Source organism: Mytilus californianus, unplaced genomic scaffold, assembly GCF_021869535.1.
Source record: "Mytilus californianus isolate M0D057914Y unplaced genomic scaffold, xbMytCali1.0.p SCAF_1, whole genome shotgun sequence".
Classification (NCBI taxonomy): Eukaryota; Metazoa; Mollusca; class Bivalvia; order Mytilida; family Mytilidae; genus Mytilus; species Mytilus californianus.
In genome coordinates, this window is record NW_026262581.1 from 77,533,783 (window position 1) to 77,554,292 (window position 20,510).

The window sequence follows — 20,510 nt, forward strand, 5'->3', positions numbered from 1 at the left end:
GTTCCTTAAATAATTGTAATTACTAATTCTTTCAAAAATGTATAAAATAACTTATTCAAGTAATATTTTTGTCATTATTTTTAAAGTAACCTCTTATCTCTATACTCCTCTCAAATTTAATGGATTCTTAATTTTATGTAATAAAATGATGTAAACATTCATTAAAACTACATTTAGTCCATGCTTCTATTGAAATATAAAATAACTCTATTGAGTAATTTAATGATTTTCAAAAACATATATTACCTATATAAGTAACTACAAAATATTACTTGTTTAAGTAACGCCCCTGACTGTTTATGGTATGCAAAAATGCACAGTTTCTTTCAGATAAGTAGTTAAAGGGAGATAACTCAACCTACTTATAAGTCTGCAAATGATTATCATCATTGGAAACTCATTTATACTTTGTCTCTACCAGAAGGCATGTTACAACATGGAGAATAAACTATAAAATACACTGATGATGAAATATAATGCATCCAAACAACATCACTAGTTAAAAATCATGATGTTTCTGTTGCATTGTTTACGACTTTCATATAAAGAACATCACAAAACAAAAAATAATGATTTGCAGAAAACAAATAGAACTATATTGAAAAAAGACTTCAAAATATTGGAACTTTATAACGAATTGATTAATGGCAATACCTGGTTTAGTTGAGATACAAGCATGATATAGCATATTTTTTTTGTTGAGAACTCAGTTTCAATTGGAACTCTGCACAGCTAAAGGTTAAACAAATATCTGGTGCTTATTTCCCCAAAAATTATTGTTAAACTACAAGCACAATAGATTCTTTTGATTCAGATAAACTTACATGGATTTTTATTGCATCATATGATGAAAAAAAAACAAATTTATCACTTTTTTGTGCACAAAAATTGTTATGACATCAGAGTCTTCTGCTAGTGATGGTTAATTGTCTAAATCAGAAATGTTGGATAATGTATTATGGAAAATCACTGTTTTGGATGTTCTGGTTGTTCCAAATGTCATTAATGAGGCACTGTGACTGCACAACACAAATAACGATGATATAAGTTGAATCTTGAAGTTTTTAATATGTAGATATGATAATTTGTATTAGTTCTTATTATTTGTATTTGAATGAGGATGATGGATTATTAGTCATTTCTATATGTTTATTTGTAATATATGATTTGAAATTATTTTTATGAAATTTTATTTAGGTTAGAAGGCTCTTAAAAAATATTAACAGAAAATTGTGAAAAAATAAATTTAAATGATATACCTTTTTTTCTTCACAGGAATAGTCTCCAAGAGATATGTGTGACAACCCAATCGATTATTGAGAAATGTCACAAAAATGCTCAGCGACAGTTTGATAAATTCAATGAATGGTACCAGTAAGTATTTTACCTTGCCAAGAAATCATGGGGAAATTGCTTATTTTGAAACAGAAGCCAAATATTTTCAAGAGGACTCAATTCAAGAGATTGTACAGGCCCATTGAGTTGTTGTATTTGATTCTGAATTTTAAGTTCTTCTCCAGCCTTTGGCCAATGACACGATCTCCTGCCTTGAGAGGCAGTTCTTCTCCAGCCCTTGGCCAATGACAGGATCTCCTGCCTTGAGGGGCAGTTCTTCTTTAAATCAGTTTTTTTTCTAGAAAAAATCATTTAAAAAAAAAATGTCTGCTTGTTATATATTGTGATAATTGTTATCATTTCATCATACAATCTTTTTTCTTTGTTGTAAAATAACAAAAAAGAAGTTTAATTCTAAAATACATCAGTGTAAACTGTGTTTTATTTGTAGCTCAGCTGTTGAAATGAGATGCTCTACCAACAGTATAGAGAAAGATTTACTTCAGATAGAGATGTCACACCAGAAACCTTTTGTTGAAAAGTTGAGGAAGGTTTGTATATTCATTATTTTATACTTGGTAGGTAAATTAAATATATAGTTATACATATACACATATACATATATACATGTATATATATACAATAGCAGTATTTGAATGGAGATCATATGTGAATTGGTTTAAACAGTTTCAATACTTCGATTGACAACCGCATGGAATAATGTTTTAAGGCTTTGTTGGAAAATAATAAAATTTAAAATTGTGAAAACAGAAAGAAAATTTTTGTTTATCTGTGAGAAAAGGAAGATATGTTTTTTATTCCTTAGCATGGATTGTTGTCAATATGGTATTTTGCTATCAAAGCAAAACTTTAAGTTTTTATTGTATAATATGTATTTCAATTGAGGAAACAAAAACATGCAACAATTTGATACAAATTAACATGGTCTCATCATGCAAAAGATAGCGTATAAAAGCCTAGTATTAAAAAAAGAAAATCTTATTATATGAATTAGTGAAGCTCTAAGTCCAAAGTAGTTATATTCTTTCACTGTTTTGATTTCTTTGTTATTAAAAAAATAATTGCAAAGTACCTGGTCGTCATCCCTTTGACAAGACAACAATTTTCATTTAAGCTATACAGTAGTGGATTTACTTGCAGTGTCAAAATTTTACAGTATGTGTGAAAATGCTTGAGTTGATTTTGAATATCATCTTTTGACTCTGCAGTAAAACAGTAATGTCTGCATATAGCAATACAAACAATTTTAGATACATTGAGAGACAGTTATAAAGGTCATCTGAGATACTTTTGAGGCCATTTATGACCTGTATAGATACAAAACCCACTACGTCGTTAATATATATTGAAAATAAAAAAAGTGACAAACTTTTTTCTACTTATTGCACTCCTATTGTACACAGAAAATAATCTGATGTCTGTTCTTTATATATTACTCTGGATTTGTTATTATTAAACATGTTCATAATTATTTTTAGTATTTTATCATTCATATTGTTGGTAGCTAACTTTTGCCATAGCCTGCATCTCTAGACATCATCAAATGCCTTAGCAAAGTCAATGAAGGCACAAAACAGTTTTTTTTTACACAATAATTGTTTTGATTTTAGAAAAACATAATGTGTTATACAAATTGATTGTTTCAATTTTAGAAAACATTAACAATGATTGTTTTGATTGTAAGAAACTTAATGTTTTCTGATAAAACCATGTCTAAGCAAGCTTTAGAATACAATTTTTTTTAAAGAATGTAAATAGGTATTCAAATTCCAAAATTTAACTTTAAACTCCTGAACAGGACAGCATGTTGATTTCAAGTGACATAGTTTTTTAAGTATTGGGTTTGAAAGATAGAAGATCTACTGAATCTACATGCAGAATGTATTTGGTTCATCTGACAATTAATCTCCTCTCCTTGCTCAAAAGTAAAAAAAATGTGACATAAAGATCATATTAAGTGTAAATTTCAAATGTTAGTAAATAGAAAAACAGTGCAATTCTGAGGGTAGCTAGTCTTGGAACAGAACAGCCAAAGCAATGTTTCAATTTGAATTTTTATAGAAGGAAATTAGAATATAAAGAATTGTGTGTATCGTGCAGTATTGATTTATGAAAGAACTAAACATCAAACCAAGTTAGAAGAATTGAAGTTGGACAGAATAAAACTAAATTCTAAATGTAACAATAAGTATGTTAAGAGGGTAAAAATCTTTTAAACACCATTGGTACCCAGAGGATTTTGTCTGATGAGACAATATAGACCTATAAAAGTTTTAGACAATTCTGAAATGAAGTAAATTATACCTGAATATGTATTGTATTGCTCTCTATAGAAATAGTACTTTTAGTCTTATAGCTTGCTGTTTGGTGTGAGCCAAGGCTCTGTGTTGAAGGCCGCACTTTGACCTGTAATGGTTTACTTTTACAAATTGTGACTTGGATGGAGAGTTGTCTCATTGGCACTCATACCACATCTTCTTCTTATATCTATATACATCAAGAAAATGTTAAGTTTTCAAACAATCTATATTCTATACATTAGATTTGGCTTTCAATACCTTCCTCTGTCTAAAAAAGTTAGCACAGTCTTCAACTTACAGTGAAGTGTGAGCTTTTGTCTCTTGTTGAAGGCCTCATTGTGATTTTAAGATGAAGAACACAATAAACTATGATTCCAAGACAGAAACATGCTGCTCCAAATCTGGTCCTATGGCCCCAGTAAGTACCCGAAATGATCATCATATGTTCAAGCAGTCTTGAACTTAGTTTATTAAGAATAGATGAGATTTTAAATAAGACATAATTACATCTTTATAATTAGGGCCCCGTCGAATGGCAGACACCCTATAGTGATCAGTCTGTCCGCTGTCCGTAACAAATTGTGTCCGCTCTATATCTAGAGAACCGTTATGATTTCAAAGTTTATACTTGACATGTATATTAACCAACATCAGAGGGTGTGTCATAATGTATGTACAACTTCCTAGGTCAAAGGTCAAGGTCAAAAACTTTGCTTTTAGTTGACAACCCCATGTCCTATGGTAAAGATTGTGTCCGCTCTATATCTTGAGAACTGTTATGACTTCAAAGTTTATACTTGATATGTATATTAACCAACACCAGAGGGTGTGTCATAATTTATGTACAACTTCCTAGGTCAAAGGTCAAGGTCAAAAACTTTGGTTTCAGTTGACAACCCCATGTCCAATGATAAAGATATAAATTTTTTACCACACATTATTCACAGCGGGGCCCACAGAGATGGCTCCCATCTCAATGATATCTAGTTATATTTCTCGCATTTACCAAAATGTGAACAATTGACTCACCTTGTTTTCTATTTTCCAAGACAATGTGCAAAGTATCTTGTTAAAGCTTTTACAAAACGTATACAATTACATAATAGCAATTCATTACTATATTACTTTACTCATTAATTTTCTGAATTTATTTTGTTATGCTAATTTGAATGAAGTTACCTACAGGTCAAATGGGCGAGGTGTTTTAATGATTTAATGTAAAAATGATATTGTTTGTTGCACAATAACACATGTACACATGTCACTATAATTAACAATATACTTCAGTCTTACTTATATCCAATTGTTATTTTTTCAGACATCTGATGATGTTGTACAGAGTCTAACAGATATTAAATGTGCCTTAAAAAACCATGGAGTATTATCAAATGGAGTACTTGATAAAACTGACAGTCTGTCACCTAAAGGATGCTCACTGTCTTCTCCAAAAGAATTTGTTTTGCAGCTTAATAATGGGTATGATCTGCAATATATGCATTATAAAAAATTATAAGATAGGTATTTTAACACGGGCTTTATGTGGCAATTTTTGCAAGAGGTTTTCATTGCTTGGCAAGGAGAAAGTTGCAAACATTACTCAACAATTCCTTTTCTACTTAGATATGAAGTCCTCTGATTGTGTTAGAAATATTTTTAAAGAAATTTACTCTAAATTCAGAAATTATTGCGTGCATTTATTATTGCGATTTTGTCATTTTGGACTAAAATGCAATTTTAATTTTTGCAATATTGAGAAAAATCCTGTTTAACTCATATAGAAAATTTCAAAATGCGAGTTTTAATTATTGCGATTATAACCCGTTCGCATTTTTCGCAATAATAAAAACATCGTAATAATTTCTGAAATTACAGTAGTTTGTTATATATGTGGTGCATAATTGAAATGATTGAAGATCATTGTAAGAATGCCCTCATACACCAAAATAAGTCTTAGTAACATTACAGACCATCATCAGAAAAAAAACCATACTTCATACACCAAAATAAATCTAAGAAACATTACAGACCATTGTCAGAGAGAACTCATACTTCATACACCAAAATAAGTCTAAGAAACATTACAGGCCATTGTCAGAAAAATCTCATACTTTATACACCAAAATAAGTCTAAGAAACATTACAGGCCATTGTCAGAAATAACTCATACTTTATACACCAAAATAAGTCTAAGAAACATTACAGGCCATTGTCAGAGAGAACTCATACTTTATACACCAAAATAAGTCTAAGAAACAGTACAGGCCTTTGTCAGAGAGAACTCATACTTTATACACCAAAATAAGTCTAAGAAACATTACAGGCCATTGTCAGAGAAAACTCGTACTTTATACACCAAAATAAGTCTAAGAAACAGTACAGGCCTTTGTCAAAGAGAACTCATACTCTATACACCAAAATAAGTCTAAGAAACATTACAGGCCATTGTCAGAGAGAACTCATACTTTATACACCAAAATAAGTCTAAGAAACATTACAGGCCATTGTCAGAGAGAACTCAGACTTTATACACCAAAATAAGTCTAAGAAACATTACAGGCCGTTGTCAGAGAGAACTCATACTTTATACACCAAAATAAGTCTAAGAAACATTACAGGCTGTTGTCAGAGAGAATTCAATTTATATGATTTCTGTCTTGCCTAGATGAAGTCTAAAAATCAAGACTAAGGCGTGCTGTTTTTGACGGCGTTGGTGGCAGCAGTAATGTATTAGTATGATTAGGTCAGTTTAAGAGGAACAAATAGTGGTATGTTATTATATTTGGTATGCAGTTGTATTTGCTTGGTACATCTCATTTCTAATGAGATTATTTGGCCTCACCCCCTCAGTCATGGTACATTGACTTTGAAAATTTTACTTAGTTTACAACTTAAAGTTTGTGATAAGGTCAGTTTAAGGGAAACCACCAGTGGTAGATCAATGATATTGCAAATGCATTTGTATTAGCATTGGCACATCTCATTTCTATGGAGATTATATGGCCCCACCCCCTCATCATGGTTCATTGACTTTGAAACTTTTGCATAGTTTACATGTTAAAAGTTTGTGTTTAGGTCAATTGAAAGGGAACCACTTATGATATTCGTCAGTGCAATTGTACTAACATGGGCATTTTTCATTTCCACAGAGGATATTTGGCCATGCACTTTCAGATATGGTTCATTGCCTTTGAATCTTTTACATAGTTTACATATTAAAGTATTGCAATTTTGATGTCCACATTTGCATTATACTATCAAAATAACATAAAGGCTAGACATATCTCTGTGTCAACAGTTTATTATTATAAAGTATTTTAAAGATGTAAAGTACACTTGAGAAACATATATTTTTTAATTTTTAAGAAATAATTCATGGAAGCCATAGATTTGTTGGACATTTACACATGGCCTGGGCCGTGATATTCGTTAATTTGCTCAGGATAAAATTCGAATATCACGGCCCAGGCCATGTGTAAATGTCCAACAAATCTATGGCTTCCATGAATTATTTCGATTCTAATAGGACAAATTCGGTAATATAAAAACGGAAGCGAACGTAAGATTGCCGTGTGTATGGTTGTTCTATTTTACCCCCTGTAAGATAAAAGCTACAAATTTCATATAAATCCAAGTCTTACATGAATTATTTCTCAAATAAGCAGTAGAAAAAATGTGTTCAATTCTCATAATTCTTAACCCAAACATTTATTTTTCGTTGGCTACTATTTGCTGTCAAATCCAGAGTTGACATGTCGTAACTAAGGAGTGAGCCGCCATGTTGACTTGCTGAAATCCACAAATGTGCGAATAATGCAATGGAATAGAAAATGAAACAACACCTACCTCAAAACTCCATTTTAATGCAATATTATCCGAACTTAGGGAGTATACATAACGGAAAACATTCAGCTTTAGAGTTTTCATTCGTATGACGTCATGTTATATATTAATTATGACATGACGTTAATGCACCAAGATCATTCATGAAATTTGGCGGAATTTTATTTTATTTTGATTTTATACATTTTTTAAGCTCTTGTGCATTAATTATTTTTGTTATGCAATATAATAGGAATAACGGTTCTGTAGTTTCTTTTTCAATTTCAAATTGGACACAACGAAATCGACATGGTGTTTGTACATAGGTTACAATACATGTGGATTTACGTGGGAGGTAAATAGTAACAGCCACCAATATGCACATCTCTGAGTCTGCGCTTTATAAATATAGATATATCGAGAATTTTATCACGGTGTTGTTTACAAAGCGAAAGAAGCACGTCATATTAGAATTTTATTTATTTTTGTAGCTTTGAAGAATCTAACAAACTAATGGAAGAGACCCAGAGAGCATTTTCCCAGAATAACAAAATGCTGACTGAGTAAGTTATTATAACATTGTCAATGTTCTGTAATATACTGGTAAATCTTCTTTCACTTAATAACTTTTTCTTAATAGTCAATATTCAGATACTGTTTTTATAAAGGATACCACAGATACAGTTAAGGTCTGTTTCACTCCTCTATAAAGGATACCACAGATACAGTTAAGGTCTGCTTCACTCCTCTATAAAGTATACCACAAAAACAGTTAAGGTCTGTTTTTATAAAGGATACCACAAATACAGTTAAGGTCTGCTTCACTCCTCTATAAAGGATACCACAGATACAGTTAAGGTCTGCTTCACTCCTCTATAAAGTATACCACAAATACAGTTAAGGTCTGTTTTTATAAAGGATACCACAAATACAGTTTAGGTCTGCCTCACTCCTCTATAAAGGATACCACAGATACAGTTAAGGTCTGCTTCACTCCTCTATAAAGGATACCACAGATACAGTTAAGGTTTGCTTCACTCCTCTACAAAGGATACCACAGATACAGTTAAGGTCTGCTTCACTCCTCTATAAAGGATACCACAGATACAGTTAAGGTTTGCTTCACTCCTCTACAAAGGATACCACAAATACAGTTAAGGTCTGCTTCACTCCTCTACAAAGGATACCACAGATACAGTTAAGGTTTGCTTCACTCCTCTACAAAGGATACCACAGATACAGTTAAGGTCTGCTTCACTCCTCTATAAAGGATACCACAAATACAGTTAAGGTCTGTTTCTATGAAGGAGACCACAAATACAGTTAAGGTCTGCTTCACTCCTCTATAAAGTATACCACAAATACAGTTAAGGTCTGTTTTTATAAAGGATACCACAAATACAGTTTAGGTCTGCTTCACTCCTCTACAAAGGATACCACAAATACAGTTAAGGTCTGTTTTTATAAAGGATACCACAAATACAGTTTAGGTCTGCTTCACTCCTCTACAAAGGATACCACAGATACAGTTAAGGTCTGCTTCACTCCTCTATAAAGGATACCACAGATACAGTTAAGGTCTGCTTCACTCCTCTATAAAGGATACCACAGATACAGTTAAGGTCTGTTTCTATGAAGGAGACCACAAATACAGTTAAGGTCTGCTTCACTCCTCTATAAAGGATACCACAGATACAGTTAAGGTCTGCTTCACTCCTCTATAAAGGATACTACAAATATAGTTAAGGTCTGCTTCACTCCTCTATAAAGGATACCACAAATATAGTTAAGGTCTGCTTCACTCCTCTATAAAGGATACCACAGATACAGTTAAGGTCTGTTTTTATAAAGGATACCACAAATACAGTTAAGGTCTGCTTCACTCCTCTATAAAGGATACCACAAATACAGTTTAGGTCTGCTTCACTCCTCTACAAAGGATACCACAGATACAGTTAAGGTCTGCTTCACTCCTCTATAAAGGATACCACAGATACAGTTAAGGTCTGCTTCACTCCTCTATAAAGGATAACACAAAATACAGTTAAGGTCTGTTTTTATAAAGGAGACCACAAATACAGTTAAGGTCTGCTTCACTCCTCTATAAAGGATACCACAGATACAGTTAAGGTCTGCTTCACTCCTCTATAAATAATACCACAGATACAGTTAAAGACCAAACAGCCTATTGTTGATGCGCATCAACTAACGCAACTTGGTAGTGACATAAAAGCTCTATGACGTTGTTTCTAGCCACGAAAAAAAACGTCAAATTATAACGTCCTATTTCGTGTTTTTCACGGATTCCAACATGATGTACGCTTAAAACTACGTCTTCCAAGAAAAGTGGAATTAAGCGTCGCGCAGATACCTAGTGGAAATTAAACACAAATGGACACAAAAGATACTACATTATCTGTAACCTCCGTTTTAATAAAAATAATAATAAAAATATAAATGTTGAACTCGGCTTTTTGCATTTGAGCCAATCTGCATTTCACTTTTTTTCTTTCACTTGCGCCGACTTTGTCTTTCATTTGCGCGGGTTCATTGTGTACAGGTAAATTATAGGTGAGAGTTATTTTTTTATTTATCATATAAACCTCTTCCGTTAGCCAGTTGTACATATGTTATGAATTGTCAATTACAAGATGTATATAACTGTTGTCCCCTGCTCACAAAGAGGAGGTGGGAGTAGAATTTCGAGCAGGATAAGTCAATTTAAAAGATATTTGTGCACTCTGTTTACATCCACTAAAATCACGGAGTAAAATTCTATTTACAGCATTTCAAAGCACCACAATAAAATCCATAAAAATGTAATACTAGTACAATGAATTATTATCTTGTCGAGAATTTATATGCCACACATCTGATATATTCCTTTCTTGTCATTTCATCTTTTCTATACTTGTTGTACTTGCCAACAACGAAGTCCATCTTTTCTTTCTCGTGTCAAAACGAAGTTCTCGAACAATATAACCAAAAGTATCTTAAACATAAGGGAACACTGTTTATATCCATATATTGCCATGCAATATACATTCTAGGTTTACTACATGTACATGTATTTACTCGTATAGCAAATATAGTATCGGGGCTGTTGATAAAAAAAATAAAATTGGCGCCAATGAAAGAATCAAATTGGCGCAAATTAAAGATCGAAATTTTTTTTAAATTGGCGCAAATCTCGTACTCCCGTGTAACTTTACACTGGTAAATTTATATGACTAACGCTTAGAATTCTAACAATATGTGATTTTCAAAATTGAGTTTTCAGAAGGTTAGGCTGATAAACAATACTTTCTAGAAGTTTCGATATACTGGCAACATATGCATGTTGAGATTAACTTATATCTTTAAGATTCTCGTAAAATAATGGTGATCTTGCAATGAAGTTAAATTTTATCTATACTGCTTAATGACAAAATCTTTTAGTAAAAATAAAAATGATAAAAGTTCATTGTCGGCAATCTATACATACCTTGTCTTTGTTTTAATTCCCAAAATGAGCTACTTATAGATTCATAATATTTCATCCTGTTTTGAGAAATACTTTATAGTTTTCAATGGAAAATTATTTCGTATATTCTAAATCAATTTTTGCTTTAAAAACTTATTTGTAGTTTGTATTTACTGTCTCATTTATTCAAAACACGTGAGGTAGTAATAACGGGGATAGTATTTTATGATAGGTTAAATGGATGTAAAACGTTTTATAAAGGATCAAAAACTTTAATTCATATATTATACCTATAATTTTAATTTTCTTATATTTTAAATATTCAGAAATAATGAATCCACAAACTAGATGGAATAGTTTGTATACGTTCGTCTTAGTCGGGATACATAATGGTATAAAGAAGTCCGTCCGTGCTAATGTGTGTCCGTCTGTCAACAGTAGCGAAAGAGTGCGCTAGGGCAAATTCTGAAATTGACACGACAAAAAACCCCACACACCTAGTTTAATATAGTCAAATAGTCTGTAAGTTAACCAGTGTCAACTTTCATTTCTCTTTTTATTTTCAATGATTTTGCTAATGAGAGGGAGAGGACAAAAATAGACATTCCTTTCTAAAGCGTCGTAAAAGGTTATTTCGAACAATTTTTCATTCCGACGGATGGTGCTTCTGAAGGTTAATTTTGTGCGGCAACAACATCATGAGATCAGATACTGATACATACATGTGATCTCTTTTGTTAACGGATAATAAAGTAGGTTAATATAGTTGTTATTTTTGATTCTTGAAAATTTAGATGTGGGTTTCAAACGTCCAATTTGCAATTTTTTTCAAATAGTACGCTAGCAAGGAAAACTTGTACTATGACGTCAGATTCAATGTTCTGAAGAAAGACAACTCTTTTTTTCAAAACGAACGAGAAAAAAACATGAAAATTAATCATAACTTTTTTGAAAGGTCAGTGACATATACATTTTTTTGCATTATTTTGAAGAGTACACATGGCACTTTCCTTCTTGAAATTTTTATGAAAAAATCACTGGTAGATATTTTTTAATACTTGAAACGTTTTTCATTCTTGCGTTTTATTTTTGGCGGGAATGAAATAAATCATATATTTTAAGATCCAAACAATAAGAGTCTTAAACTCTTGAACCTGTGGTTGATAGACACAAATCTATTGTTTAACATGAAACAAGAATTATGCTTGTAGGTTTGATATAATGGGATTTTTTGAGAGTTTAAATAACAAGCAAATATCATGTTAATATTCGGGAAAACACGAAACTGAGGTTGCGATAGTGACAAAACTAAGTCGGTGACCCCCAATTTTTTTTTTCATATTTTGTTCCTCAAATCATGAAATACCTTCACATAAAATTTCAAGGAAAAATCACTGGTAGAACTGAATAGGCTGTTTGGTCTTTAAGCTCTGCTTCACTCCTCTATAAAGGATACCACAAATACAGTTAAGGTCTGTTTTTATAAAGGATACCACAGATACAGTTAAGGTCTGCTTCACTCCTCTATAAAGGATACCACAAATACAGTTAAGGTCTGCTTCACTTCTCTATAAAGGATACCACAGATACAGTTAAGGTCTGCTTCACTCCTCTATAAAGGATACCATAAATACAGTTAAGGTCTGCTTAACTTCTCTATAAAGGATACCACAAATACAGTTAAGGTCTGCTTCACATCTCTATAAAGGATACCACAAATACAGTTAAGGTCTGCTTCACTTCTCTATAAAGGATACCACAAATACAGTTAAGGTCTGCTTCACATCTCTATAAAGGATACCACAAATACAGTTAAGGTTTGCTTCACTCCTCTATAAAGGATACCACAGATACAGTAAAGGTCTGCTTCACTCCTCTATAAAGGATACCACAGATACAGTTAAGGTCTGCTTCACTTCTCTATAAAGGATACCACAAATACAGTTAAGGTCTGCTTCACATCTCTATAAAGGATACCACAAATACAGTTAAGGTTTGCTTCACTCCTCTATAAAGGATACCACAAATACAGTTAAGGTCTGCTTCACTCCTCTATAAAGGATACCACAAATACAGTTAAGGTCTGCTTCACTCCTCTATAAAGGATACCACAGATACAGTTAAGGTCTGCTTCACTCCTCTACAAAGGATACCACAGATACAGTTAAGGTCTGCTTCACATCTCTATAAAGGATACCACAAATACAGTTAAGGTCTGCTTCACTCCTCTATAAAGGATACCACAGATACAGTTAAGGTCTGCTTCACATCTCTATAAAGGATACCACAAATACAGTTAAGGTCTGCTTCACATCTCTATAAAGGATACCACAAATACAGTTAAGGTTTGCTTCACTCCTCTATAAAGGATACCACAGATACAGTTAATGTCTGCTTCACTCCTCTATAAAGGATACCACAAATACAGTTTAGGTCTGCTTCACTCCTCTATAAAGGATACCACAGATACAGTTAAGGTCTGCTTCACTCCTCTATAAAGGATACCACAGATACAGTAAAGGTCTGCTTCACTCCTCTATAAAGGATACCACAATTTCAGTTAAGGTCTGTTTTTATAAAGGATACCACAGATACAGTTAAGGTCTGCTTCACTCCTATAAAGGATACCACAGATACAGTTAAGGTCTGCTTCACTCCTCTATAAAGTATACCACAGATACAGTTAAGGTCTGTTTTTATAAAGGATACCACAAATACAGTTAAGGTCTGTTTTTATAAAGGATACCACAAATACAGTTAAGGTCTGCTTCACTCCTCTATAAAGGATACCACAAATACAGTTAAGGTCTGCTTCACTCCTCTATAAAGGATACCACAGATACAGTTAAGGTCTGTTTTTATAAAGGATACCACAAATACAGTTAAGGTCTGCTTCACTCCTCTATAAAGGATACCACAAATACAGTTAAGGTCTGCTTCACTCCTCTACAAAGGATACCACAGATACAGTTAATGTCTGCTTCACTCCTCTATAAAGGATACCACAGATACAGTTAAGGTCTGCTTCACTTCTCTATAAAGGATACCACAGATACAGTTAAGGTCTGTTTTTATAAAGGATACCACAAATACAGTTAAGGTCTGCTTCACATCTCTATAAAGGAGACCACAGATACAGTTAAGGTCTGCTTCACTCCTCTATAAAGGATACCACAGATACAGTTAAGGTCTGCTTCACTCCTCTATAAAGTATACCACAAATACAGTTAAGGTCTGCTTCACATCTCTATAAAGGATACCACAGATACAGTTAAGGTCTGCTTCACTCCTCTATAAAGGATACCACAAATACAGTTAAGGTCTGCTTTTCGCCTCTACTTACACCCAGCAATCATTGTTAAATTGAGATTTAAACTTGGCAAAAAAGAGAGAACTTTAATATTCATATTGTGAACTTTCCATATTTGTGTGAGAAAAACTCTTGCAGTATATGATTATTCCAGGCAACACTTTTCTTCACTACTTTTTAATTAGGTCTTTCCACTTTTCTGTGGAAAGACCTATTGTTTTTGTTTTTTTTTAACTTAAAAAATAGATAAGGTTTTTTTTGTCTTAACTATTTCATCATTTTATAAGTGTTCATAGTAATGTCTAGTCTGTCCAATAGATTTGAAAAAATGTATATTTCTGTTCCAGGCTGACTCACCAGATGTCAGAATTGAACTACATGGATAAAGGCTGAGGATCTGTATCCATAGCAACCAAGGATATATAAACATAAAATTGGTGACAAAAAATCAAAAGGCTATAGATAGTTCATTACACAATTAGTTTTCCATTTAAATGTACTTGGGAAATTAATTTTTGCATGTGCTTAAATTTCCATGATTAAAAACAAATTGTACTCATCATTGGAGAAGATTGTGATATTGTTGCATCAATGTATGGTAAGGATGGATAAATGTGAATTAAATATAAATATGGTATCCTTTGTGAGTTCACTCACAGTTCCAGCTTATATGGTTGTATACTTAAATAGAAAGTATTGAAATCATCAATGTCTGAGATGGTTAACTGGAATTAAATATGATGGTGTAGGATTTCCTTTAATATATAACAATATTTGACTTTTGTCTATATTCTGTGATAAGCCTTTGTATTTATATATGTACCGATGATGTAAATTAATTTCCTTGTTGATTGCTATCATGAAGAAAACTATTTTGTCTCAGATAAATAGATAATTTTTATGTTATTTTAAATGAATGACATATACACTGCTGATTCTGTGCATTTTTGTAGTATCCTCGATTTTATTTATTTATTGTCTGTAAATATTATTCATGGCACTTTGCACAGACAGCAAAATTACTACTTTTTCATAAACTGTTTTCTTAATAAAATAAGTAGTTTGCATATTCTAATGTGTGATGTGATGTGAGATGTGTGATGTGATGTGAGCAATTCCATCTTGATTGGAGTTCTGGATCAAGTAGAACATTTGACTTGTCTGGCAGTGTTTTGTCTTTGGCTCACAAAAAAATTATAAACAAGTGTGACATGTTTGCATGGTTATTATTTAGTTTTATTATATTATGTGTTTAAGTCTGTGTGTCTGTCTGTTAATCTGTCCCAAATTAGATTTGTTCTAAGATAGTTTACCATGAAATTAAAGTCACTTCAATATGAAAGTAAGTACACATGTTCATGATGATCTGAACTTTTTGAAATACAAGGAAATACCAAATTAGGGATTTTAAACAGATTTCACTGTTCACTGATCAGGTTTATATTTGACTAGGTTGGACTAAGTCAAAAACCAGCTAAAAGTATGATGATGTTAGGAGGTTAGGGAAAAGTGGGTACCTTATTTGTGAAATGAACTCCTTTTACAGTTATCAATCCAGATCCCTGAAACTTCACAGGAAGATTGCACATATTTTTGAAGTTGTCTACCTGCTATTATGGGATTGTTTGAGAAATTTTTCCATTTTTTTCCAACTTGGGAGTTTAGTCATTTTTCAGCAACATTTATGAAAGACTCTACCAGTTTTGTGTAATCAACTCCTCATATTATTTCAACCTAGATCTTTTGATACCTCACATAATGATTACACATAAATTGAAGTTGTGCACCTGCTATTATGAAATTATTTCCATATTTGATCCCATTTTTCCAGCATTTTTTTTTCAAAAGATGATATTAATTTTTTTTTTATCAAGATCTTTGGAACTTCACAGAGAGTTTTCAAACCTATTGAGGCTGTGCACCTTCCATTATGGAGTTGTTATAAGATTTTCCCCCGTTTTAACATTTTTCCCCATAGATTTAAATGTTTAGGAAAGAATATTCTCCATTGTTAATGAAACAAACTGTGGAACCCAGCCGTTAGAGTCTTTGATTCAATTTATAGATTTATGTAGTTTACCACAAGGTTGTGGTCATATCAACTTGCAACTTAGTACAAATGTTCCTTATGATGAAACAAATTGGGGTTTTTGTCCAGATTTCAGGGTTCACTACAATATTGTTTATATTGTTATCATTATAATATCAATTACTTAGATATTATGGTATACTTCAGTTTTATTGGTTTTTTTTCAAATGCTTTAGCTAACAAGTATATGCTTTGTGGATAAGGATTGGGGTTGAAGATTAATTGTACTTTTAATGATTTTCTCTTTAAGATGTCATGCCTGTTGCATGGGTCAAGTTTTTTTGACAAAAAAAAACAATATTTTAATAATAACTCAAACATATTCTTTAGTTGATGGATTTTCATAACACTTAAAGATGATTAGGAAAGGTAATCAGAGGATCTCCTTAGTTTTAGTTTGGATGATTTTCACTTTTTTTAGCTCACCGGGGCCCAAAGGGCCCCATGTGAGCTTATGCCATCACTTGGCGTCCGTCGTCATCCGTCGTCTGTCGTCGTCGTCTGTCATCATAAACTATTTCAAAAATCTTCTCCTCTGAAACTACTGGGCCAAATACCTTCAAACTTTAACTAAATGTTCCTTAGGGTATATAGTTTATAAATTTTATCTAAAGTTTTGATCCATCGACAAACATGGCCGCCATGGCTAAAAATAGAACATAGGGGTCAAATGCAGTTTTTGGCTTATATCTCAAAAACTAAAGCTTTTAGAGCAAATCTGACATGGGGTAATATTGTTCAATTTGTCAAGATCTATCAGCTCTGAAATTTTCAGACGAATCGAACAACCCATTGTTGGGTTGCTGCCACCGAATTGGTAGTTTTAACATAATTTTGCAGTTTTTGTTATTATTTTGAATATTTTTATAGATATATATAAACTGTAAGCAGCAATAATGTTCAGCAAAGTAAGATCTTCAAAAAATTAATATGACCATAATTGTCAATTGACCCCATTAAGGAGTTATTGCCCTTTAAAGACAATTTTACACAATTTGTTCATCAAGTTTGCTAACATTTAAAAATCTTCTCCTCTGAAATACAGGTGAGCGATTCAGGCTCTTGAGAGCCTCTTGTTCCTTCTAAATTTGCATGATTTAGTTAAACCAGAACAAAATAGATATAAGCATTTCTTGCACAAGCCTCGGTATGATTTGGAAAATTTCCTCTAACTTTCATAGATATAATAGCAGATTTATTCCTGTATTGCTATGAATCTCAGTTTATGACCAAACTCAGTAAAGACACGTCATTGTTACATTTGGTTGATACATTCAACAATACCTTCCGTTATCTAGATGATATTTTTTCGTTAAATAATCCAGAGTTCTCTAAATATACTACCGAAATTTACCCAATGGAACTTACTTTAACTAAATCTAACATAAACAGCAGTAGTTGTCCTTTTCTGGATTTGGACATTTCAATCTCTAAAGGAAAACTCCATACGAAAATTTACGACAAAAGAGACGATTTTTCATTCCCTATTGTTAATTTTCCTTTTTTAGACGGCGATGTTCCTTTGGCTCCATCATACGGTGTATATATATCCCAACTCGTTCGTTATGCCCGTGTGTGTAGTGATGTCATAGATTTTAACGAACGTAATCAATGCATCACTGGTAAATTATTAAATCAAGGATTTCGTTACCATAAATTACGTAAAACTTTTGCTAAGTTCTTTCATAGATACAAAGATTTGATTAGTAAATTTGGCTGTACTTGTAGAAAACTGATTAAAAACGGTATTTCACATCCTAAATTTTACGGTTATATTGTACTTAAAGCGCAGAAATCACTATGTGATCCGTGTAAACTCATCGAACCTTTAAACAGGCTCATTAGTAAAGGTTATCTTACCAATGTTTTAATTAGATCTTTGAATATAGTTTACATTGGCACTAATATTGATTATGTCATCAGCAAATTAAAACATAACTAAATTTGTATTTTTTTTTTAAGTGGGATGTATAAAGACACACCCACATTCGTTTAGATCTATAAAGAGGTTAAACTCCTAACTATCCTACTGTCTGTCGATACATTTTTTGGCATTGCACTAGTCATGTCTTCTTTGACTGTCCATGACGTTAAAATACTAAATCCCTGGGATGTGTTTTAGTTGATTTTAGTTTCTGATGCATGATTTTTTATTATTAATTGTTTTGGCTTTTAACTAGCTGTCAGTAACTGCGAGTACTATCAAATCGTACTTTCTTGTTTATTTGACCTGTTGATACTAATTGTATTGCTTTTTTGTTATTTAATGTTATTCAGGGTTATATCTGGTCTATATACCAGCTTTGATAAGTGTTTGGTATAACTATAAATTTTTACTTCGTACTATGAACATCAAAATTATTTATTTTGTAAAAGTATTTCCTTTCTCTATTGGTACTGTACAGGTATACCTAACAACAAAATTATTTTCATTTACCTGTGTTTAAAGTTATTGCAAATGGATGGTATTTTTGTTCGAGCATATTGTTTTTCTTTTATTGTTTAAAATTTCTTACCTATATAACGTGTTACTTTTATTATTCTTCCCTTAGTATATTTATTTTGTATTCTAAATTATTTATTTTGTAAAAATATTTCCTTTCTCTATTGGTACTGTACACGAATACCTAACAACAAAATTATTTTCATTTACCTGTGTTTAAAGTTATTGCAAATGGATGGTATTTTTGTTCGAGCATATTGTTTTTCTTTAATTGTTTAACATTTCTTACCCATATAATATGTTACTTTTATTATTCTTCCCTTAGTTTATTTATTTTGTATTTACATTGTGTCATAGGTCAAATTTATTTGTTCAGTGTATGTTCAATGGTGTTAATATGTCCTTTGATTGAGTTAAGCTATTTCAGAAAAAGGGTGAAGGTTTGGTACCATTAAAACGTTTAAACAAGCTGCATTTGTTTGCACCTGTCCTAAGTCAGGAATCTGATGTTCAGTAGTTGCCGTTTGTTGATGTGGTTCATAAGTGTTTCTCGTTTCTCGTTTTTTATATAGATTAGACCGTTGGTTTTCCCGTTTGAATGGTTTAACACTAGTAATTTTTTGGGGCCCTTTTTAGCTTACTGTTTGGTGCGAGCCAAGGCTCCTTGTTGAAGACCGTACTGTGACCTATAATGGTTTACTTTTATAAATTTTGACTTGGATGGAGAGTTGTCTCATTAGCACTCATACCACATCTTCTTATATCTATATAAGGAAATTTAATACAAGACACCCTATACTTTTTTGGTGAAGTTTTACCTTTGAAAGAATTGATGAAACTTGGTCCAACAAAAATGGGCTTGTTTTTACTGGCAATTCATGTATCATGTTTTCATGCTGTTACTATTTTACCACAAGCTCAAATGTTTGACAATTCATAGAAACTTTGATAATGCCTAATCATCACCCTAATGAGCATTGAATTTTTAGCCACATATTTTATCACCAATTTTTAAGAGTGTAATATGGAATGATTTTATATTTGATCTGGAACTTTATAATGATGAGTAGTATTGTGTAATTTATTTTTGGATCTGCCAGGCAGTCAATTCCTGTTTGGGTAGACTTTGAATTTTATGACACCTTCTGAGCATGGATCCAATTTTTCCTCACATATTTCTTAGATCCTTTATTAAGGAATAATTGGACATTTCGTTTTAAACTTTTTTATGATGAGTTGTACCATGTAAGCGATTTTCAGATCAGCAAGCAGTCACTTCCTTTTTGACGATACTTTCAATCTTTTATTCCCACTTAGCATGGATTTTTTTGTCAATGTCTTATTAGGAGATGAGGTATATTTTGCACAACATTGCATGCACCTCCTTGTATGTATAAGTTTGGTGTTAAATGAAATTGTGTGTTTTTTATATCTTTTATTACATCTTTAATGTTTTAAAAATATTATATGTTCACTTGCAAAATGTTTTTATAAAAAAAACCTTGACATGAAATAAAACAGAGTGACCTCAATATCTGCATGATTTATTTAACATGTCTATCAATATGTAGAATGTTGTTTGACAAAAGAACTTTCTGAATAGGTCATATAGTGGCATTTAATAACATGTTGTCAACAAAACTACCGGTAGACTTTAGTTTCTTTGTTGTTAATGATAAATTATGTTTATATATATTTCTCAATAAATTGTTATTATTTTTTTATTATAA

The 20,510-nt window shown here is 32.0% G+C and overlaps 1 protein-coding gene and 1 long non-coding RNA gene across 4 annotated transcripts in view; both read left to right on the forward strand.

Annotated features, from left to right (window-relative positions):
- Positions 1-15,505, forward strand: part of LOC127724355 (serine/threonine-protein kinase TBK1-like) — a 49,521-nt gene extending 34,016 nt beyond the window's left edge. For all 3 annotated transcript variants that reach the window (XM_052231299.1, XM_052231306.1, XM_052231315.1), the window contains exons 15-19: positions 1,276-1,374; positions 1,787-1,886; positions 4,975-5,132; positions 7,967-8,038; positions 14,596-15,505. In XM_052231299.1, coding sequence (XP_052087259.1) covers positions 1,276-1,374; positions 1,787-1,886; positions 4,975-5,132; positions 7,967-8,038; positions 14,596-14,641 — 475 coding nt within the window. In that variant the 3' untranslated portion in view covers positions 14,642-15,505. The remainder of the gene's footprint in view (positions 1-1,275; positions 1,375-1,786; positions 1,887-4,974; positions 5,133-7,966; positions 8,039-14,595) is intronic.
- The window catches only part of LOC127724427 (uncharacterized), a 311,014-nt gene extending 290,504 nt beyond the window's left edge, over positions 1-20,510 (forward strand). The window contains exon 2 of the long non-coding RNA XR_007992501.1: positions 19,221-20,510. This is a non-coding gene — a long non-coding RNA (uncharacterized LOC127724427). The remainder of the gene's footprint in view (positions 1-19,220) is intronic.